The 24343-nt window shown below is 42.9% G+C and overlaps 1 protein-coding gene across 3 annotated transcripts in view; it reads left to right on the top strand.

Annotated features, from left to right (window-relative positions):
* Positions 1–6565: 6565 nt before the first annotated feature.
* The window catches only part of LOC133492148 (zinc finger protein OZF-like), a 29998-nt gene continuing 12220 nt past the window's right edge, over positions 6566–24343 (top strand). For 2 of the 3 annotated variants that reach the window (XM_061804148.1, XM_061804149.1), the window contains exons 1-2: positions 6566–6981; positions 9853–10479. In XM_061804148.1, the coding sequence (XP_061660132.1) occupies positions 6858–6981; positions 9853–10479 (751 nt within the window). In that variant the 5' untranslated portion in view covers positions 6566–6857. Of the gene's footprint in view, positions 6982–9852; positions 13308–24343 lie in introns of those variants that run through there. The other variant, XM_061804147.1, reaches the window with a different exon arrangement.

Below are 24343 nucleotides of genomic sequence, written 5' to 3'. Positions count from 1 at the left end.
GGAAGCTCTTTTCGAAGAAACAACTTAACCGTGTTAAGTTACGGTGGTAATATTACCCTACTGTTTCAAGCCATATTCAGATGATATGCGATCACGCCCAAACCGCCTCCCCGTCTGATCCACTTCCGAGGCGGAGATGAGCCATCGCGGCTCAATGCAGCCAGCCAGTGTGGCCCATTTTTGGCGCCGCGGTGGGTTATCACGGAGCCAAGCTGGGCTGCTTTAGGGTGTTGTTCATAGCCGCCACCGCCCGCGATGAACATCGTCAAGCCGGGGCGTTTACGGCGTTGTCGTCGCACGTGGCTGAGTGCGGCATTGTCCGCAGTGTTCTTCAGAGCCGCTGCAGTCCACGATCCTGATGCGCAGCCTTCTCCGAAGCAGAGACCAGCGGATGCGGCACCTCAGCTGGTGTGGCTCATTTTCGGCGCCGAGGTGGCTTATCACGGGCCCGAGGTGGGCTGCTTTAGGGAGTTGTTGATAGCCGCCGTCCGCGATGAACAACACCGTCGAGCAGGGGCGCTTTACGGCGTTGTCGTCGCATGCGGCTGAGTGCGGCATTGACGGCAGTGTTCTTCAGAGCCGCTGCCGTCTGCGAGCCCGACACGCAGCCTTCGGCAAAGCCGTGACAAGCGGACGCCGTGCCTTGGCCGGTGTGGCTCATTTTTAGCGCCGAGGTGGCTTATTACGGAGCCAAACCGGGCTGCTTTAGGGCGTCGTTCTATGAACAACACCGTCGAGCCGGGGGGCTTTACTCGTATGTGGCTGCGTGGGGCATTGTCCGACACCATCCGACTCTCACATCGACATATTGAGCACGCCTGTCATACGTACGCGGATCTTTTGTTATGTTATGAGAGACCGATTACATGGTCCGACCCAAACAATTTTTTTTTTTTCCTAGCTGTAGACACACCTACCTGTCATTTGGAACCTACTAAGTTCTCGTCCTCTGCACACATGCAATCCATTTTTCACGACGAACCGGGTTTCTTGCAAACTTGTGAAGGGTAAATCCATCCTCCCGAGTGTTCAAGCAATGTCCAGCAATGCAACGAGCCGGCATTTTGGTTAACATGAAGGAACAACGAGTTACCTTCCCATAGTTAAAACTAATAGAAACAAACGAGTCCACCAAGTCCGCCAAGTACGTCACTTCCTGCTTCTTCTCGAAAACAAATCCATCGGAAGGATTTTCATGGCGGGAGTTACAAAAAGCTGTATACGTGAAAATCATGTTTTAGGGTGAAAAAACGCATGGGTCCATGTCGGCTGCCGTCTCTTCATTAATAACATATGCATTTCCTGACAGTGGCCCTTTAATGTTGCATGTTTTGGACATGTGGGAGGAAACCGGAGTGGCCGGAGAAAACCCACGCTGGCACGGGGAGAATATAAAACCCCACACAAGGAGGGCTGGGGAGGAAAGGCCTACAGTTGAAACCAGAAGTTAACATACACTGCAAAGATACACGTTTCATTGTTTTGCCCCACTGTCTAAAGTCAAATCATTCTAAACTTCTCCTGTTTAGGCTCAGTCTTGTTAAATGGCACAATAGTGAGAGAGAGAATTTCTTTGAGAGTTTTACTTTCTTTGTGGTCATGGGCTTCCATACATTTACTGAGTATCAAGTAGCATTCCATTTGAACTGCATGTCTTGGTCCAAACGTTTTAGGTAACCTTCCACAAGTTTCTGACAGTACTCTGTGGAAATCCTTGCCCATTTCTCCTGACAGAACGGGAGGAACTGAGTCAGGTTTGTCTGATGCCTTGCTCGCACACGCCTTTTCAGTAGTGTTGGTGAGATGAAGCTCCTTGAAGCAGGGAAGCTTTCCAGGTAATTTCTTTGAGTCATGTAGAAGATTCAAAATGTGGTTCAATCACCTCTGGCACCACCAAGTGGACATTAAAAATATTGGCATGCAAGAAACAAAATTTCTCCCACATCCCAAAAAACATGCATTGATTGGAGACTCTAAATTGCCCCTACGTGTGATTGTGAGTACAACTATTGTCTGTCTCCATGTGCCCTGCGGCTGGCTGGCAATCAGTTCAGGGTGTACCCCACCTCCTGCCCGATGACAGCTGGTATAGAGCTTGTGCACGTGACGTCACTGTTCACCGCGCCATATTGCCGGTCAAACAGAGCTGCTCGTCATGGTGAGAGACATTGAACAGGAGCATAATATTCACAATGTCCGAGACTTGTTGTGCTGTTGGTTGTCACAGCTGATGAGACAGATATTCAAAGAGATTCTTCTATGGAACACCAGCTCAAAAGACCAGAAAATATTGATGGATTTCGGCAACTAAACATGATGGATGGAGTCCAACCAAAATACGCACATGGCTTTGTAATGATCACTTCATTTCAGGTAGGAATTATTCTTCTCAATCTCAAATAACCAAGAACTACAGTGAAGAAAATAAGTATTTGAACACCCCGGAATATTGCAAGTTCTCCCACCCAGAAATCCTGGAGGGGTCTGAAGTTTTCATCGTAGGTGCATGTCCACTGTAAGAGAGATAATCTAAAAAGAAAAATCCAGAAATCACAATGTCTTTTTTTTTTTTTTTTCAAACGATTTGTGTGATACAGCTGCAAGTAAGTATTTGAACACTTGAGTAAACCAATGTTAATATTTGGTACATTCGCCTTTGTTTGCAATTACAGAGGTCAAACGGTTCCTGTAGGTGTTCACCAGGTTTGCACACACTGCAGGAGGGATTTTGGCCCACTCCTCCACACAGATCTTCTCTAGATCAGACAGGTTTCTGGGCTGTCTCTGAGAAACACGGAGTTTCAGCTCCAAAGATTTTGGATTGGGTTTAGGTCTGGAGACTGGCAAGGCCACGCCAGAACCTTGATACGCTTCTTACGGAGCCACTCCTTGGTTTTCCTGGCTGTGTGCCTCGGGTCATTGTCATGTTGAAAGACCCAGCCACGACCCATCTTCAATGCTCTGACGGAGGGAAAGAGGTTGTTCCCCCAAATCTCACAATACATGGTCGCAGTCATCCTCTCCTTAAGACAGTGCAATCGTCCTCTCCCTTGTGCAGAAAACCCCCCTCAAAGCATGATGCTACCACCCTCAGGCTTCACAGTAGGGAGGGTGTTCTTGGGATGGAACTCATCATTCGTCTTCCTCCAAACATGGTTTGTGGAATTATGGCCAAAAAGTTCCATTTTGGTCTCATCCGACCACAAAACTTTCCCCCATGTCTCCTCTGTATCATCCAAATGTTCATTGGCAAACTTAAGACTGGCCTTGACATGTGCTGGTTTAAGGAGGGGAACCTTCCGTGCCATGCATGATTTCAAACCATGACGTCTTGGTTTATTCCGAACCGTCACCCTGGAAACGGTGGTCCCAGCTCTTTTCAGGTCATTGACCAAGTCCTGTCGTGTAGTCCTGGGCTGATTCCTCACCTTTCTAAGGATCATTGAGACCCCATGAGGTGATATCTTGCATAGGACTCCACTCCGATTGAGGATGACCGCCATCTTTAGCTTCTTCCATTTTCTAATGATTGCTCCTACAGTGGACCTTTTTTCACCAAGCTGCTTGGCAATTTCTCCGTAGCCCTTTCCAGCCGTGTGGAGTTGTACAATTTTGTCTCTGGTGTCTTTGGACAGCTCTTTGGTCTTGGCCATGTTCCAAGTTTGAGTCTTACTGATTGTATGGGGTGGACAGGTGTCTTTATGCAGCTAACGACCTCACACAGGTGCATCTGATTCAGGATAATACATGGAGTGGAGGTGGACGTTTAAAGGCAAACTAAAGGGTCAGCATTCTAGCTTTCATTTCATAGTGTTTACAGCCACATGTGTCAAACAACTCAGGACAGAACACCTTTTGTTTGAACCCACCCATTGATGAAGTGTTGTTGATGGTTCCCAGCTCTTTGGAACACAACAGGCAGTGAAAAGAAAGGCTATATCGTAACAATTCATCCTATCAAGATACAAATTTAATTCCAACTGTATTTAATTTACTTACTTAGTCTGAGAAATAAGTTCATGGTGGCATTGAACTGTTCTGTATGCTTCGGGTTACTAAATAATATAGACAAAGCTTGTGGACATTAAGCCATTACTTAACTTCTGGCAGACTGACTAGTAGCTGCAAGCTGACTTGCTGGCTATTACTGAACGAGTGCAAAGGCATTACATTCGTCCTTGGTCATTGCTCTTGAAATAATAAATGTGTGCTTTCCTATGAGCACCGCTGTGTGCTTTTCCTGCTGGGTTAATCTTTCTGTGTACACTGAGTCACTCTAGCGCTAGGCCATGAACGCCGTGCAACCCAGCGTCACGTTAAAGGGCCACTGTCATGAAATGCATGATTTTTAGCACGTTAATCAACCCTTCCTTGCGAACCCGGCTAACTAATGTTGCCACTAAGCTGTCGTCTTTACCCGCAATCTGTTCCTTTTATTAATTTCAATGTTTCCGCTCTTTTGCTTGAACATCACCGTGATTGCACCTTTAAAACTTTATGCCTGGTATTTTTAACCAACTTTGAGATTTACAATGGATCTTATGAGCTAAAGGTGCTACATTGCTGGAATGGACATGCTCTCACTTTTTCCTATAATTTCATTATGTGGCTCATCAACTTTATTCCTCTGTCGTTCCCACAGCTCTGAACATCGTTTTTGTTTTGAAAAATGGGGGAAAAGCACACTTCCTCCATTCTTCAGGCATCTTCTCACCAGCATTCTGTTGGAACAGTTGGTCAAAAACACCATTGTTATCTCTCCAAATTGCTTCCATACCTCCACAGGTATGTCATTAGGGCCAACTGCCTTTCCGTTTTTCATCCTCTTTTGTGCCTTTCGAACTTCCCCCTTACTAATCACAACTAATTCCTGGTCCTTCTGTGGCACATTGTGTTTGGAGTGGAATGGCTTAGACATTAATAACGTTTCCAGTTATGAACATTATTTTTTGCCCACCCAATACACAACACAACATTTTTAAAAAATACTTTACCCCTCAAATTCAACTCTTGTGACTCTGGACATGTATAACATATTTGCTTCGTTTAAGTGTGTCCGTTCTCATAGTAATAGAAATTCGCCAGGGGTGGGGGGGCAATTTGTTGCAGCTCCCGGCCGACGCTGCACCAGGAGATATGAGAACTGTTCGCGGATGCTATTTATGTGCAGTGAGCTAAATGTGTATTCTTTGCTCTATACGGGTAAGATACATTGTTTCAAACAGTTTTTTTCAATACATTTATCTTATATGCTGTGTGATTCGAATTCGCAGAAGAAGCTGTTGCACAAGGAGACGTATAGCGCGTGAGAACTGTTTGCGGATGTTATTTATGTGCTGTGAGCCAAATGTCTATTCTCTGCTGTTTACAGAAATAAAATAAACACAAAGTTAATATCTTGCACAAAGAACTGGGTGACTCCTTTCTTTAAAGTGTAACACTTCCAGGTTAAATAAATTGCAAAATGATTCAATAAATTTGTCTAATGACCATATTGTTAAGGGATACAAAATAGATATTAATGTGAAATGTACATTTTGCTCTGTACATGTTGAAATACACGTGATTTATTTCGGTATTGCCCCTATTCTCATAAAACTGTGGACTGGGATCTGTGACTTTTTTGCTCCCAATATGTATAATGTTAAGTTACGTTGGATGGATGTAAAGGGGCATGGTGGAGTTTGCATGTTCTCTCCGTGCTTGCGTGGCTTTTCTCCAGGCACTCTGGTTTCCTCCCACTTCCCAAAAACATGCATCATTACTTGGACACTCTAAATTGCCCCGAGGTGTGATTGTGAGTGCGGCTGTTTGTCGATGTGCACTGCGATTGGCTGGCAAACTGCATCATGGGTCGTGACAAGTTCAGGGTGTACCTTGCCTCCTGCCCATTGACAGTTGAGATAGGCTCCAGCACTCCCGCGACCCCTGTGAGGATAAGCAGCTAAGAAGATGGATGGATGGATGGAATGTTTAGGCTCACTGATGTAAGTATAATAACGGGAAATGAATCAATCCATCCATCCATTTTCAAAGCTGCTTATCCTCATAAGGGAGTCCTGGAGTATATTCCAGCTAACTTCAAAGGAAAGGCAGACTACACCCTGAAATGGTCGCCAGTCAGTCGCACCCAGGACATATTTAGACACATTCACTGAGTGGGAACTGAACTTAACGGAACGCTGCCCACCTCCAAAGTCAGCCGAGTATACCACTACACCATCAGTGACTCAACGGGAAATCCAACAAAACGTTTATATTACATTATATTTATGGCAAGATTTCATATTCATAAATATCAATTTGCCTGCAAGAAACATCTTTTACTGTTTTGTAAAGCGGGCTTAAAGGCTCTGCATCCTCTCGATTAAAGTATCTCAAAATCAAAATGCTATTAAGACTCTCAATGTATGAACAGTTTAATAAACTGATATAAACTCCTGCAGGTGTAAATAGTAAATGGGATGCAAAGATTTGCTTGTGTGCGTTGACGTGACGTTTGTTTCTCGTGTAAAGTTAGAGAAGAAAAAAAGTAGAAGAAGAAAATGACCAAGAAGAAGAAAAAGAATTGCCCGACGTCCATACTTCCGTGGACTCCCCATCTTTGTGGAACCACTGGCGCTCTACCCATTCCACCCGAATTAATGCTTGCACTGTACGCGTTCTACTACTTTACTGGACTGACTAAAAATCATTTCTCCGGTCTTCGTCTTCGGATAGTTTCTTCTTGGTGGATGTTGAAGCTTCTCGAGCCACTTAGCATATCTTAGCTTTTGCTAGCTCGCTGCACACAAAGACGCGTTTAGGAACGTCGTCAAGCAGAGATCGAGTGTCATATTGTGGATTGCCGTGTTAAAATGTGTGATCCAAGGATAGTTGAGTACGAGAAGGAACTTCCTGGAACAAAAGAGAAGAACGAGCGACAACGTCAACGATTGTATGCTCTTTGCAAGCAGCCTCGAGTTGTGCTACACAGAGCAGGTTTGTGCGGTTCTTTTTGTCACTTTAGTGGTAACTACGTTATTTCGTTAAAAATGATCCCGCGTATCTTTTGTAAAGGAATCCTCGTTACTGTATTTTGATGATGGCCAGATTACCTTTGGAAAAACGCTTTATGCAGCCTCACGACAAGTGGCATCTCGTAGTCAGGCTGCTAAATTACTGTACTTGTATTTTGGCAAATCTTTTTCTTGTCTTTTTAGGGTTTTTACAAAAAGAAAGGAAAATCTTTGCCAAGAGAGGAAAAGGTACATGTCTTAGGAGTTGTCACACCTTACTGAAGTTCAAACTAAGACCCCCACCCCTTTCACGTTGAAGTGGAAGAGATAGAGAAAGAGAAACTATATTATCGACAACAAGTATGACGCACACGGCAGTTAATAACATATCAGTAAAGGATGTGAAGGTTCTCTACTATAACCTTGGAAAAAGTATTACTCACCAGAGCTAATAGTCATGACAACATATTGATCAAGCATGTGAAGGTTGTTTAAAAATATTGGAAATGTATATTTAACATAACTTCCAACACACCTGGATTAAAAACAGAAACATAAAACAGACTATCATTGGCTCGAGAAAAAAAGTCCGGTTTCTTAGTTTTATTAGTTGGAAGTTAATCAAGCAGCCCATTTGTATGTCTTTCAATGGTGCCTGGTCAAGCCATCTCATTTTCCAGCACAAACTGAAACTGTGCGTTCAATTGCAGTTAACAGTAATCTTATGACAGTTTTTTTTTATTTTGGGGGGGGCGGTTGAAATTGAGAAACACTTTTGTCATCTGAGTTGAATATTTAAAAAACAATGTGGTCAAGCGATTTCCCTACAACATAATCTGAAAAGAACAAGGATTACCTAGCGTGAAACAATGGGGGGGGGGGGGGACAACACAATTTTGGTGGATCTCCGGGAAATCCACATACCTGAAATCCAGCACAACGAAATTGGAGGAAAATTGCAGCTGTTTTTCTTTTATTCAGTAACATGCATACTGTATATCTTGGTTTGACCCCAAAACTAACATAGAATGACCACTTTAATCGTCCCTGAGATCCTCCATATTCAATACATTCACAGAAAAAGAAACAAGTAAAATACGTGACCTGATGTACTGCTCGCACTGCTCTTCTCACAATTCAATTTGCGTTACGTACGCTTTTTGACTTTTGAGACGATGGTGCACACGTGTTGTCTTATTGGCTACTATGACAAGTTCAGCAAAGAAGGGAACAGACGGTTTTTCCGATTTCTGAAAATAATTACGCACCAGGGACCCCAAACAGAAGAAATGTCGAGCAAACGGCAAGCGAAGTGGCTCAGTAATATCTCGTGTGCAGATCTCACTCGTCCCACAGTTTCAAGGCAAATGTGAACAAATAGAAAGCCGCTACGGTTGTATTAGGGCTAGTATTACTATTAGGGCTGCATTCAGACATTCACGCTATAATTTGTTAGTACTTAGTAATTTACACCTTGTACATTCTAATTATTGTCACATTACTTAATGCTCCTTCAAATAAATTTAAAAGATGGTGTAATATTTATTTGTCATAGATCTTTTTCCCTAATCGGTCCGATTTGTCGGACCTGAAAAGGCCATAACGGCTAAGCAGAAACAACAACAAAAACAGTGAGTTACGCACTCTGTCCCGGGTGATTACAAGTTACTTACTCGGGCAAGAATTAAAACCTTTTCTTCAGACAACGTGTTGAACGACCCATTTTACTCTGGCTTCCAAGTAGAAATGGATGTTCAACAGGTGCTGGCTTAAATAAATAAGTGTGTATGTTTCTTTTGGCGGCACAATTTTTACGTCGGATGCCCTTCCTGACGCAACCCTTCTCAGGGAGTGGAGGCCCCGGTGGGATACGAACCCACAACCCCTGGTTTACCAAACCAGTGCTCGAACCACTGAGCTACGGGGCCTCAAATAAATAAGTAATAATAGTAAAAAAGTAAAAAATAAGGGCCACCCGATTCACATTTGTTTTTCAGAAAATGTGTTGAATGACCCATTTTCCTCAGGATTCCAAGTAGAAATGCATGTTCAACAGGTGCTGGCTTAAATAAATAAGTAATAATAGTAAAAAAGTAAAAAATAAGAGCCACCTGATTCACACTTGCGTTTCAGAATATTGCTTACCTCATTTATTGAGTGCCACACTACTTTTTTTCAACACACCTGTTTCAACAAATAGCCCAGTTGCACAGCCTCAAGAGTGTGTATATTGTGAATGCTGGGTCTTGTTGGTTTTCTGAGAATCTACTGCACCTACTGGTAACTTGTTTGACACGGACCAAAAGAAATCATACAGTGGGACCTCTACCTCTGAAAATAATTAATTCTGGAAATCGTTTTGTAACGTGATTTTTTTTTTAATATTTAAAAGGCCTTTTTACATGTAACTAGCCTAATCCTTTCCGACCCCTCTCCCCCAAAAATATGCATTCAAAGTACATAATTTAAAGAATAATAAAAATTCTGTTCATCTGCCTTTTGGCGTTGGGCAAGTCTTCCTTTGTGTACTTGAGTCCAGAGACAACAAAACACAAAAACATCAACTATAATAAGGAGACCCATACCGAGGGGACCACACGAGTTGGCAGCATATTGAAGAAAATTCTAATTATCGACCGATACTGATCAGGCTGATAAAAACAGTTTACATTTTAGTTTTTATATACTTTTGTTTTTTTGCAACTTTTTAGTCAGATTTTCTAATACATCTGAACTTTTTTCACTCATTTGGTTTATCTAATATTAATTATAAATATAAACAGAAATAAAAAAAACAAAGCCACAACACAGTTGACTTTACCAAATTTTGTTTTCATTTTCTTGTGTCCTGCAGACATCTGTAAAAAATATCTTCATCCTGGAGAGCTGGAGCCAGATTACCCTCCCATTAAAGATGTGGTCCAGACACAACACCTACTGGAGGAAGAACCCACTCAGATTAAAGCAGAGGAGAAGTCAGACCATCCTCACATCAAAGCTGAAGAAGAGCATTGTCACATCAAAAAGGAGGAAGAGCACCCTCAGATCAAAGAGGAAAAGCAGGAGGATAATATCACAAAGTTTTTGTCGGTTGGTGTCCCTTTAAAGAGTGAAGATGAAGGTCAAAGTGAGGAGAACAGAGTGGCTGAGCCTCCAAGCAGTATATTAAATCAACACATGGCAACAGAATGTGTTGGAGACCTGTGTGGAGGATCACAAGAAGACTGCCTCTTAGCTCCACTATCGGAGAGTGACGACGCGTCACACTATCGTCACACTGATGAAGAGTCAGAATGTGATATATGTCACACTGACAACCAGCGCTGGAAATGTTCTCAGTGTGGGAAGACATTTGTCTACAAGTCTCTCTTGAAAAAGCACATCATCATACACACTGGAGAGAAACCTTTTATCTGCTCAGATTGCGGTCAAAGATTCTCTCGAAAGGGAACCTTAACAGTACACACAAGAACACATTCTGGTGAGAAACCTTTTGCCTGTTCAGTTTGCGGACAAAGATTCTCTCATAGAAGTCATCTGACAGCACACACAAGAACACACACTGGTGAGAAGCCTTTTGCCTGCTCAGTGTGCGGTCAAAGATTCTCTGATAAGGGGAACTTGACAAGGCACACCAGAACCCACACGGGAGAGAAACCTTTTGCCTGTTCAGTTTGTGGTCAAAAGGTTTCCGATAAGGGAAGTTTACGAAAACACATTAGTATACACACAGGTGAGAAGCCATTTGCCTGTTCAGTTTGTGGTCAAAGGTTCTCTCAAAAGGGAACGCTCACAATACACACACGAACCCACACTGGAGAGAAACCTTACGCTTGTTCAGTTTGTGGTCAAAGATTCTCTCAAAAGGGAACCTTAACAATACACACAAGAACTCATACCGGAGAGAAACCTTATGCTTGTTTAGGTTGCGATCAAAGATTTACTCATAGAAGTCATTTGACCACACACCAAAGGACACACACTGGTGAGAAACCTTTTACCTGCTTAGTTTGTGGTCAAAGATTCTCTCGAAAGGGACATTTGGCAACGCACACAAGAACACACACAGGGGAGAGACCTTATTACTGCTCACTGTGTGGTCTACGATTCTCTTATAAGTATCAATCCAAGAGTCACAAGTGCGCTGGTGAATATAGCTGTGGACAATGAAGTACAGGGCCTTGATTGTAACAGAGGGACAATGCGTCCAAGCAGCTCAAGTCAACGCATGACAATAGATGACTGGAGGCCACTGTGAAGAATCACAAGCTGCTCTTAGTTCGAACATCACGCTGATGAGGATGAAGTGTTTGAAGTTATGACATCACTTTGACAACCATTGCTGAAAATATTTCTCAGTGGAGGTTCATCTTTGTATATACATCTCTTGAATTGGTGATACGCTGGCGAGAAAGTTTTTATCTGCTCAGATTGTGATCACCAATTGACCCCTCCGTACAGGGCACTTAACCACGCCCCCTGAAGTGAGTCACGCCACGTGCGCTGACGTAAGACAAACAGTAAAAATGGCAAATACACTACAATACATTCTTAACTGAGAGAGACGCCATGCTTCTGATTTCATTCAATCATTCACACGTAGCAGTGTTATGCTAGCGATGAACGTCTCATTCATTTATACGAGACGTGGATTAAAAATCAAATTTAGGGCATATCTTCGTGCAAACACAGTCTGGTTAAGATTCTGGCCGCGAGCCAGCAAAAAATCAATACGTTTGTACAGTCCGATCATCGCTAAATATCGCTCAACAAAGAATAAGTGTGTCAATCGTTCACACGCAGCAGTGTTATGCTAGCGAAGAACGTCTCATTCATTTATACAAGACGTGTATTGAAAATCAAATATAGGGCATACCTTCGTGCAAACACAGTCCGGTTTACTGTAGCCGTGTAGCCGCGAACAAAGGAACACGTTTGTGCAGTCCAATCATCGCTAAATATCGCTCAACAAAGAATAAGTGTGTCAATCGTTCACACGCAGCAGTGTTATGCTAGCGAAGAACGTCTCATTCATTTATACGAGACATGTATTGAAAATCAAATATAGGGCATACCTTCGTGCAAACATATGTGTTCCGGTTGATATTAGATGGATTTAGTTGATGATGCGGTCTTCCACAAAGTTTGATCCATCGAAGGGATTTTTCGTACTGGGTCTTCGGTTTTGGAAAGGGTACGAATCGAACTCCACCAACTAGCCTTTCAGGATACCTGTCGTCACTATTACAAAGTCCGTGACTACACCTCTTAACCATATTTTTTGTTAAATAACCCAAATACGCGATAAAACGCTCACTAAACCTATACTGGACGATTCAATGTTGTCAGAGAAAATGGCGGGAGCAAAAACGGGCTTTGGTCTATGCAGATCTCTGGCCTCTGATTGGTCAGTGACGCGGATTGCGGAATATCCACGGAGGGGTCAATTCTCCAAAGGGGCCCTTAACTACAAGAGCACACACAGAAACATTTTCCCTTTACTTTTAATCAGTTTGCAGTCAAAGATCTTTCCGTTGTGAACGAGACAGCCAAATGTTCGAACGGCTCTTGTCTGAGGTGAGGTTATAGATATCGTATCGAGGTGCATGCGATTTTCATGTACTGTATGTTCTTGTGTTCCGTGTTCCATGTACTTTGGTAAAAGCCTCCTGCTGACAAGTGTTGAGCATGAGCATTTGTGCTAAAACGTTTGTAGCAATACATCTGCCAACGTTTTACTGGTATATGTATCAAAAATGATTGATTGGAGTAGACTGAAAAGAAACATTTACTTTTTTGGTTGGAAAACTGCATCTGTCATGCTGGATGACAAATTGAACCTGAATTTATAAATTTGGTTTACTCTGTGACTAGGTTTGCCACCAAAAACATTCTCCAGTCAATCAAATAAATCAAAATGGATTTAATCCATTCCAGCCCCAGACCTAAATTATGTCCCTATTTTGCTCGTATGTGTGGTTTAAATAAACACCTCAGAATATAGAATTATTGTAATTTCTCGTGGACAATTGTCACACACACACACCATTGTCAAAAGTCAATAGTGCACATTATATAGGGAGTCCTCGGTCTAAGAACAGGATCCGTTCCTAACCTGGCGATAACCCAAATTTCCGCAAAAGTGGGATTTCACCGTTAGTCAAAATTTACCATGACAGCTGGGATTGGCTCCAGCGCTCCCATGATCCTCGTGAGGATAAGCGGCGCAGAAAATAGGTGGGTGTTGGTAATACACCATGCCTTTTCCCTTAATGAACATTCGTCTGATATTAAAGGGCAACCATCATGAAATGCATGATTTTTAGTACGTTATTAATGAAAAAACGGCAGCCAACATGGACCATGCGTTTTTTTTTCACCACACAACATGATTTTGACTTTTTGTAACTCCCGCCATGAAAATCCTCTTGGGATTTGTTTTCAAGAAGTAGCAGGAAGTGACATACATGGCAGGACCGCCCTCAAGTGGACTCGTTTGTTTCTATTAGTTTTACCTCCGGGAAGGTAGCTCGTTGTTCCTTCGTGTTAGCCAAAATACAATTGCCCCTAGGTGTTATTTTTGCGGCCCTTCGTTTTTAAATTGCTTCGGTCCAGATTTTTATTTAGATGTTTAGATGTGTATGAGTGTTCCTCACCTCAAGCTTGTTTCCAAAGGGAGGCCAACACTCTGGCGATTCTGGCCTGATCTGGATCACGAGTGTGACGTACCATTCTTGTTCCTTTGAACTTGATCCTTCTTTTTTTTGGTATGGGTAGAAATCCTTTGCTTCCCACGCCACTTGATCTGCCAACCATGGGGCTGGTCTCTTCTTGAGTTAGGGATAAAGCGGTTCTTGGTCTCTCAGGTCTCATTACCTTTGATTTGATGTTTCTTTTTCCCTCTACGTATCCACTGGAGGAAGCACACTCAGTTGGCCAAAAGATAGGTAACAATTACACTCCAGGTGTCTGGGGGGTTATCACCTCCATGCTAGCTCCTACTGCAAACACTTCAGAATATGGATCCTTTGACCACCCCGGTTGGAATTCCCATACTCGCATTCCATCTCAATGGCCCTCAGATAGTTCTAGTATCTCCTCTACCTCTTTAAAATACCAATGACTATAAACTATCTAAAATGGTCATTTGCACAAATACAGTATATGCTCCTAGTACTTTAACTGAGCTAGTGTCCTTTTGCTACAGTTGCTCCAATTTACTTGGGTGCATCTAGGTTTCATAAAACCTACTCCTACCCATAAGGTTTCTAACGTTTTTTCCGATTAGCAAATAATGCAAATTATGTCAGCCTCAATCCGCCTGAGTGGCTCTTTGCTGGGGGATCCAATCCTTCCTTTAGCACTATCCCGATCCTAATTCCATCTGTGGTTCTATAAGTGATGACCGCTCCTTCGATGGTAGCTAACCAAATAAAAGGCAGTATGAAATACACGCAAACACAAACATGCACACACACACACACACACACACACACACGCATACACACAGACTACTAACCACCTCTGCGACAGACAGGTTTTTTTTTTTTAATACGCATTGTTCTCAAATTAGTCTACTTTACATGATAAATACAGTGAAGAAATAAGAATTTGAACACCCTGCTATATTGCAAATTCTCCCACTTAGAAATCATAGACGGGTCTAGCTAGAATTCTGACCCTCAAAGACCTGTTAGTCTGCCATTAAATGTCCACGTTCACTCCATGTATTATCCTGAATCAGATGCACCTCTAGGAGGTCGTTCGTTGCATAAAGGCACCTGTCCACCCCATAGACTGAAGACTGAAACTTGTAACATGGCCAAGACCAAAGAGCTGTCCAAAGACACCAGAGACAAAATTGTACAACTCCACTTGGCTGGAAAGGGCTATGGAGACATTGCCAAGCAGCTTGGTGAAAAAAGGTCCACTGTTGGAGCAATCATTTGAAAATGGAAGAAGCTAAACATGACGGTCAATCTCAATCGAAGTGGAGCCCCATGCAAGGTATCACCTCGTGGGGTCTCAATGATCCTTAGAAAGGTAAGGAATCAGCCCAGGACTACATGACAGGAGATGATCACGGACCTGAAAAGATCTGGGACCACCGTTTCCAAGGTGACTGTTGGTGATACACTAAGACGTCATGGTTTGAAATCATGCATGGCATGGAAGAGTCCCTGCTTAAAGGTCAAGTGTCATCCCTATAAACATTCTAAAATAGATATTGTAATGAAAAATACACATAACATTATTCACTTCAATGTCTATACGAAAAAATAAATATGAGCGGAGAGCGAGTCATCCATGCACAAAGTTGTGGAAGTCTCATTCGGTGGCATCCAAGTGGTCGCCATATTGGCTGCATCTCCTGTCCTTAACATCAGCCCGGACATTTGCCATTGAAAACACGCTGTGGACCCTACTATGTGAGATGAACACGCCCCTTCTGACACGGAAGCTCTTTTCGTAGAAGATAACATCACACAACCGAGTGATGTTACCGGGGGGTAGTATTAGGCTATAGTTTAGAGCCATATCCAGATGATATGCGGTCATGGCCAAACTGCCTCCCCGTGCGATCCACATCCGCAGCGGAGCTCAGCCATTGCTGCTCGGCGCCGCTCATTTTCGACGCCGAGCCGTGCCCCTTTACGGCCGCGAGCGACGACAGACTCCCAAAGAGTATGTATGAGGCAGCTTGGCCGAAGCCGAGCTCGTCCGCGAGGCACGATGCGGCAGCCTTCGCCGGCGAGCCGTCACGGCAGCCTTTGCGGGCGAGCTGACGCGGAAGCTGTCCGATGCGCACATCGACACATTTAGCACCCCTGTCATACGTACGCGGATCTTTTGTTACATTATGAGAGACGGATTACGTGGTCTGCCCCAAACTATTATTTTTTTTAGCAGCTGTATACACACCTACCTGTCATTTGGAACCCATGAAGCTCTCGTGCTTTGCACCCGTGCAATCCATTTTTCACAAGAACCGGGTCTCTTGCAAACTTATGAAGGGGAAATCCATCCTCCCGAGTGTTCAAGCAATGTCCAGCAATGCAACGAGCCGGCATTTTGATTAACACGAAGGAACAATTAGCTATCTTCCCGGAGGTAAAACTAATAGATACAAACAAGTCCACTTGAGGGCGGCCCTGCCATGTACGTCACTTCCTGCTTCTTCTCGAAAACAAATCCCTCGAGAGGATTTTCATGGCGGGAGTTACAAAAAGCTGTATACGTCAAAATCAAGTTTTGTGGTGGAAAAACGAATGGGTGCATGTCGGCTACCGTTTTTTTCATTAATAGCATACTAAAAATCATGCATTTCATGACGTTGATGTTGGGTCGTGGCTGGGTCTTTCAACATGACAATGACGCGAGGCACACAGCCAGGAAAACCAAGGAGTGGCTCCATAAGAAGCATATCAAAGTTCTGGCTTGGCCTAGCCAGTCTCCAGACCTAAAATACTCATTTTCTTCAATGTATTTCTTGGCTTGAGTAGGAGACGTGTGAATTGGTTTCAGATGCTCTACCCCTTGGATTCCCTGCTTCTGTAAGTGCAATTTTGCATCCAATATTTCTATGACAATGTCAGCGTTATCAAACTTATCTTTCACTACAGAGTTTCTGGGTTGGTCTCGTGCTCGGAACCACACCCTTTGCCTAACTTGGAATGGAGTGCCAAGTCATCTCTTTTGGTTGGCTCACGGCCCGCCTCCAATGACACGAATGGGCAGTGGTTCAGTTCCTCTCAAGAGGAAGGACTCTGACTCCTGTCTCCCGTTAAAGCCAACAGCCAACTTTAATGATTTTGTACTCCTTTCTTTACCATTGGAATTCTGTCCCAAGCTATTTTTAACAAGACCCACGGTCCTTTCAGCCTCACCATGAGTTCGTGTGGTATATGGGTGTGAATAAACTCTTCTAACTCACCATTCCTGACACCATTTATCTACCAGAGTATTTTTAAAATGGGTGCCATTGTTTGTTCTTAATTCTTTTTCTTTCTTTGAGGAATTCTTTTCGGAATTCCAAGCCACTTACAGCTTTCTTCTCGTGTTCTCAATACACTAATAGCATTTTCTCACAGCTGTCACACAAACAGTGCCCTGACATTGAATCAACAAGCACAATAAGATATTTCTCACCTTTTGCCCCATTTATTCCCTTAGGTCCAGCTACATCCATACAAATCGATCCCCACGCCACAATGCTCTTAATTGTAAGGCCTTCTCCTCTGTGTCCTGGACATCTGGCATTGTACCTGTTAAACAAGTCACATTGCTGCAACGTGGCATGAATGGCTTTTTCAGAGACCCAAAGTTCCAAATTCTCAAACTCCTTACGCATTGGGAGTGGGCCAACATGGCCAAGTGCCTCATGCACTGCCTGCACCACTTCCTTAAAGTGGGACTGTCATCCCTATAAACATTCTAAAATAGATATTGTAATGAAAAACACATATAACAGTATTCACTTCAATATCCATACGAAAAAAAAGTGAACGGAGAGCGTGTCATCCATGCACAAAGTTGCGCAATTGAGTGTCCCTCGACATCCAAGTGGTTGCCGTATTAGTTGCGTCCTCTGTCCTTGACGTCACCGTCACTTCCGCCATTGAAAACGCGCAGTGCCTGCTCCTATGGAAGCCGAACAACAGAGATATTCGGATTTTTCCGACGCCCCTTCTGACACCGAAGCCCGCTTCGAAAACGACAACACCACACAACCGAGTGAAGTTACCGGGGCAATATTACACTATTGTTTCGAGCCATATTCAGATGATATCCGATCACGGCCAAACCGCATCCCGTCCGATCCACTTCCGCGGCGGAGATGAGCCATCGCGGCTCATCGCAGCCAGCCGGTGTGCCTTATGACAGAGCCGAGCGGTGCTGCTTTAGTCACAGTCGAGCTGGGGCGCTTTATGCGCGCACGCGACTGTGTAACGCATTCTCGGCTGGGTTCTTCAGAGCCGCCCCCGTCGCAAAGCCCGACACGCAGCCTTCGCAGAAGCTGTGACTGCCGAACGCGGCACCTCAGCCGGTGTGGCTGTGTTTCGGCGCCTTGGTATATAAGGAGGAGGTGGAGCCGAGCTATGCTGCTTTTACGGGTATGTTCAAAGTCACCGCAGTACATGATGAACACTATCGAGATGAGGCTGAGTGAGACATTGTTGGCTGGGCGATGCGCACATCGACACATTTCATACGCGGATCTTTTGCTATGTTATGAGAGAGACCGATTACGTGGTCCACCCCAAACTATTATTTTTTTTTCGTAGCTGTATACACACCTACCTGTTATGTGAAACCCACAAAGCTCTCGTCCTTTGCACCCGTGCAATCCATTTTTCACAAGAACTGGGTCTCTTGCAAACTTATGAAGGGTAAATCCATCCTCCCGAGTGTTCAAGCAATGTCCAGCAATGCAACGAGCCAGCATTTTGGTTAACACGAAGGAACAATGGGCTACCTTCCCGGAGGTAAAACTAATGGAAACAAATGAGTCGACGAGGGGGCGCCGCTGTCCTTTACGTCACTTCCTGCTTCTTCTCAAAAACAAATCCCTGAGAGGATTTTCATGGCGGGAGTTACAAAAAGCTGTATACGTCAAAATCATGTTTTGTGCTGGAAAAACGCATGGGTCCATGTCGGCTACCATTTTTTTCATTAATAGCATACTAAAAATCATGCATTTCATGACAGTGGCCCTTAAACCAGCACATGTCAAGCCCCATCTTAAGTTTGACAATGACCATATGGAAGATACAGAGGCGTCATGGGAGAAGGTTTTGTGATCAGATGAGACCAAAATGGAACTTTATGGTCATAATTCCACTCACAGTGTTTGGAGGAAGACGAATGATGAGTTCCATCCCAAGAACACAATCCCTGCTGTGAAGCATGGGGGTGGTAGCATCATGCTTTGCGGGTGTTTTTCTGCACATGGGACAGGACGACAGCACTGAAAAAACACATGGGACCATATTGGCTGTGGGGTTTTCATTACTAATATACCAAAAATCATCCGTTTGATGACACTTGACCTTTAAAGGTCTTCTGACACGTAAAGCATGATTTTTTTTGTATTTTTTTAATTAAAAAAAAAAGGCAGCCGGAATGGACCCATCCACTTCACTTTTTCACCACACGTCATGTGCTTGTAAATGGATTTTTGCATCTCCCACCATGAAAATCCTCTTGAGAAATTTGTATTGCAGCAGAACCAGGAAGTGGTGTTTTTTCAGTAGCGGGGTCGAGTGTTTATATTGGTTTATACCTATTGTACCAGCGAAAAATTACTTTTTTTCATCGTGTTAGCCAAAATGTCGTATTGCTGGATTTTGCACAAACACTCGGGAGGATGGTTTCACTCTTCACACTTTTCCAAGACACCCAGTTCTTCATGAAAAATGGATTGCATGGGTGCAAAGGACGAGAGCTTTGTGTCTTCTAAATGACAGGTAGGTCTGTATAGAGAAATAAAAATAGTTGCGGGGGACTAATTTGTCCCACAGTTTATGGCATATGTTCCATGAGAATTCAGAATAAATGCCCAAGGTCAAACCGACAACATTTAACAAAGCACCCGTATTGTGTTGAAAACAATTTAATCACACACACAATACAAGACAACACACAAAACAATAAAATAGAAGTACAAAAACAGTTTAGTACTGTGTAACACGAGCTAACTAGCTAACTAGAGGTATGGTCACCAAACTCAAACAACTTTTCCAAAAGCAGCAAAAATAAAAAGCTCAGTCGGCGTCCGACGACATAATCCTTCTCTCAGAATGTAACAAAAGATCCGCATCATGTCGGTAGTGTCCATTTACTTGTTCATTAGCAGCAGGATGAATAAAAAGATCCATCGCTCTCAGAACATAGCGTCATATCAGTAGTGTCCGTTTACTTGTTTGTCAGGAGCAGGATGAATAAAAAGCTCCGTCGGCGACCAACGACATAATCCTTCTCTCAGAACGTGACAAAAAATCCGCGTCATATCTGTACTGTCTGTTTACTTGTTCGTTAGCAGCAAGGGTCGCTGGAGTGCTCTCGCCTATCCCAGTTGTCAACGAGCAGGAGGCAAGGTACACCCTGAACTGGTTGCCAGCCAACTGCAGGGCACATCGAGACAAACAGCCACACTCACAATCACACACCTCGGGGCAATTTAGCGTGTCCAATTAATTTTGCATGTTTTTGGGATGAGGGCGGAAACTGGAGTGCCCGGAGAAAACACGCACAGGCACGTTGAGAACATACAAACTCCACACGGGGGAGGGATTGAACCTGGGTCCTCAGAACTGTGAGGGTAACGCTTTATAACTGATCCACCGTGCTGCCAAAATAGCACAAAATACATTTCAATTGAAGACTCAAAGTTAAAGTGCAAATGACAAAAATCCAAAATTAAAATGGGTACTGTTATCAAAACTACAAATAATATAAATCACTTTGATGATAATAACAGTCGTGAAAAGTGAGCTGAGACCGATTTATAATTGCTCAACATTACGTCAGTTTGACTGGATACAATGCGCATCACAGTGGTTGCCATATTTGTCTGTGACGTCATGAGCAGACATCACACTGGAGCCCTTGGCATTGAAAACACGCTGTGCCAGACAAAATGACAGATGAACCAGAGCGATTTTCTAATTTTTCTGACGCTCCTTCTGAGACTGAAGCTCTTTTTGAGGAAAAAAACATCTCAGAAGCGAGGGAAGTGACTCGCTAGCCGCCAACAAAGAGACACGTTTGTGCAGTCAGATCATCGCAAAATATCGCTCAACACAGATCAAGTGTGTCAATCATTCACACGTAGCTATGTTATGCAAGCGAAGAACTGCTAATTCATTTATATGAGACGTGTATTGAAAATCAAATATAGGACTTACCTTCGTGCAAACTATTCTGTTCCGGTTGATGGATTCAGTTGATGATGCGGTCTTCCACAAAGTTTGATCCATCAAAGACATTTTTCGTACTGGGTCTTCGGTTTTGGAAAGGTTACGAATTGAACTCCACCAACTAGCCTTTCAGGATACCTGTCGTCACTATTACAAAGGCCGTGACTACACCTCTTAACCATATTTTTTGTTAAATAACCCAAATACGCGATAAAACGCCAACAAAAGCTATACTGGAGCATGCATTGTTGTCTGAGGGGACGGCGGGTGCGGAAAAAGGGGCGTGGTTCATACAGATCTCTGGCCTCTGATTGGCCAGTGATGCGGATGACGCAATTTCTACGGAGGGGTCAATTGTCTCCTGAAGTAAAAAAAAAAAAATACCGGTCTTCTTTATCTCTCAATGCGTAGTTACATTTTACCGTTTCGCTTTGTTGACTTTTGTGCATTGCCGTTTTAACCCGCAATGTCCAAATCGTAAACACCCAAAGTTAATTTTTTGCATTTTAAATTTCCACATGCTTTCCTCATCCTTCTAACTTAGAGCGAACAGTGCTGTGCTCGTCGTGTGAAAATGTGTACAAGAACAATAACCGAGTACAAAGAGCAACTTTGTGGACCAAAAGAGGAGAAGAAGCCAAAACGTCAACTACTGTGCCACCTCAACCTGGTTGCTTCACTTGTTGTATGCATTCTAATTTTATTAGTTATTGTTTTTTTTTTTTTAACGTGCCGTTTGATGAGGCATTTAACTCATTCACTGGCAGCCATTCCCTGAGCAGGAAACTCCTAGACTTTCAGGCATTTTCAAGCTATTTCACTCATTTTCCAAGAACCAGAGAATATTGTGTACTATGGTGGTGTCAACACCAAAACTACCAAAAGAAATACCAGCCTCTCTTCTTTCATCTGGGGAAGAAAAATTTCTCGATCAGATGTCATTATTACCGTACTTCCTGGGCTACAAGAACACACCTGGTTATAAGCTTCACCCAGTACATTTGTAAAGGAAATACTATTTGGTATAAACATACGCTGCCCTGCGACTAACAAGCGACCAGTTCAGTGTGTAGTCTGCTTTTCCCCCCAAGCTAGCTGGGACAGGCTCCGGCTCTCCTGTGACCCTTGTGAGGATAAGCGGCTTGGATAATGACATGACGTGACATACATCAGCCGCAGCTGTGTAAAAGCCGCAAGTGCCCACATTCAAACACAAGATAATTACAACGAAAGATGCTATACAGAGTTTAACGCTAGCACCACCGTGCTAACGCTAGCGCCGTGCTAACAGGGCCGTTTAAAAAAGAAACACACTCGTTTTTATATCCAGGTTGAAAACTTCTTTTTTTTCCTCATGCTTTTTAGAATATATCCACTTTTTGATCATATTACTTGTACTGTATGTGGTTTTAACTTTTTTTTTTTATGTTTTGTTTGTCATTTTTGTTTTATCCTGTTTTAAATGTTTTATCTTTGTTTTCAAATGCCTTTAATCATGTAAAGCACATTGAGTTACCTCGTGTAAGAAGTGCGCTATAGAAATAAATTTGCTTTGCTTTGGTAAAAATCACTGAGACAGCAGTAACACGCTAGCGCAGTGCTAACAGGGCCAGACCGGGCAAAGTCACGCCCTAGGCACATGTATTCCACCGGTCTCACTCTTACCTTTTTCGCTCGAGTGTCCCATTGCAGCTCCCTAACCCTAACCGTGAGGGAAAACAAATTAGCTGCATCACCGCATAAACCGCAGGGTTGAAAGCGTGTGAAAAAAGTCACGGCTTATAGGCCGTAAAGTACGGTAAGTAACCAGCAGTAAAATACCAGCTACTTTCAGCCAAATCTGTTTCTGGGGGCAAAAATGGAGAAAACAACCTTTATTCTTTGGTGCAAGTGAATGCCATCTTCTGTGATTGCCATTGTCCATGAAACGAGCCCCTACTTCTGCTTGAAGTAAAACCTGTGCAGTTTAGACATATAACGAGTGCTGTGAAAAAATAATTTTTTGAATTGCTGTAATGGAACATAATAGAAAAAAAAAAACCTCAATTACATTTTTATTTTGGCTGTACTGCATACTGTACTGCATGGAAGTCAAACGTCTGCTGGATGTATGAATTGGAAGTAAAAAAAAAAAAAAAAGAAAACAAAAAAAGTAACAGAAGAGTACTTTTTATGTTTTGCAAAGGCTTAAAAAGAACTTCTCGGTCACTCCGTAAAGCCATTCGACTCATGGGTTCTTCAGTTCCCCAAAGGTGGATGTACTATTAATGGAAAATTCAAATCTGTACGGGCAACAGATGTTACATTTTAACCTGAATAAGTGGGACAATTTTTTTTTTTAAGTGACAATGACTGAAGGAGTGTGTTTGCTTGCTAAATGTAGCTAAATGTACCTGCAAATGAGTTACTTTTGTCTCCGTCGGACGAAGCTATGGATGAAGCTCGGCTGGCTATCTCGACGAAATTCACTCAATGTTTCCAGATCCCACTTTTTCAATTTAATTACGTGAGGTCTGAAGGATAGGTTGAAAACTGTCAGTGTTGGACTCCAGGCATCTCCATCCACCACTTAAAGGTAGCGTATTAGATCCTCCAAGATCTTCCACCTACCCCCCCCCCCCCCACCTGAAACCACCATCTACTAAGATGCAAAAGGCCCCTCTTCCACCCATGAAGATTATGTGTAAATTTGACTGATATTTACCGGGTCTTTTCCAGAATAACTCAGACCCCAATTTCCAACTTAGTGAGGATAAAATGTTAGCAAGACCTTGTCTTCAGTTATCTCTGTGAAATGAGCGCTTTTTAATGTCACGTCACTGGGTAATATATGTTGATTAATGACATCATTGCAACCTATGATCTGGACACTTTATTAAGTGAAACGTGGTTAACAGAAAGTAGCTGTAATAGGATTTTAAATGAGACAACACCAGCATTTTTTTTTTATGAACAAGTGTCGAATAGGGGGAAAAAAAACATTTTCATTTTTAAGTCATTATTGCAGTGTAAAAAAAATTATACTGAGCGATTTTAGCTCCTTTGAATATCTATGTTTTGTAGTTCAACATGACCCATATATTATTGTTCTAATTTATAGATCTCCAAGATATAATTGAAAATATATTGAGGATGTTTCAGAACTCTTGTCAATTATATGTACTGACAACAACTAGCGCAAGACTTTAACAGTAATGTTAACACCAACATGGAAATAAAATCCAAAGAACTCTTTGCCACACTAGACACATTTGACTTCTCTCATCATATAAAGAGTCCAACTCACACTCATGGTCACATCTTCGACCTGGTCATCTCTAAGGATGTTGAGATTCTATCGATTGACGTTAAGGATATGGCTATTTCAGCTCGACTTTATTACTGATAATTGTTTGTATGAACTTTATTTTACTTTTTTCACGTTTT

Source organism: Syngnathoides biaculeatus, chromosome 18 (genome assembly GCF_019802595.1).
Source record: "Syngnathoides biaculeatus isolate LvHL_M chromosome 18, ASM1980259v1, whole genome shotgun sequence".
NCBI lineage: Eukaryota > Metazoa > Chordata > Actinopteri > Syngnathiformes > Syngnathidae > Syngnathoides > Syngnathoides biaculeatus.
Note: the sequence above shows the minus strand (reverse complement) of the source record. Positions and strands in the feature narration are given on the sequence as shown.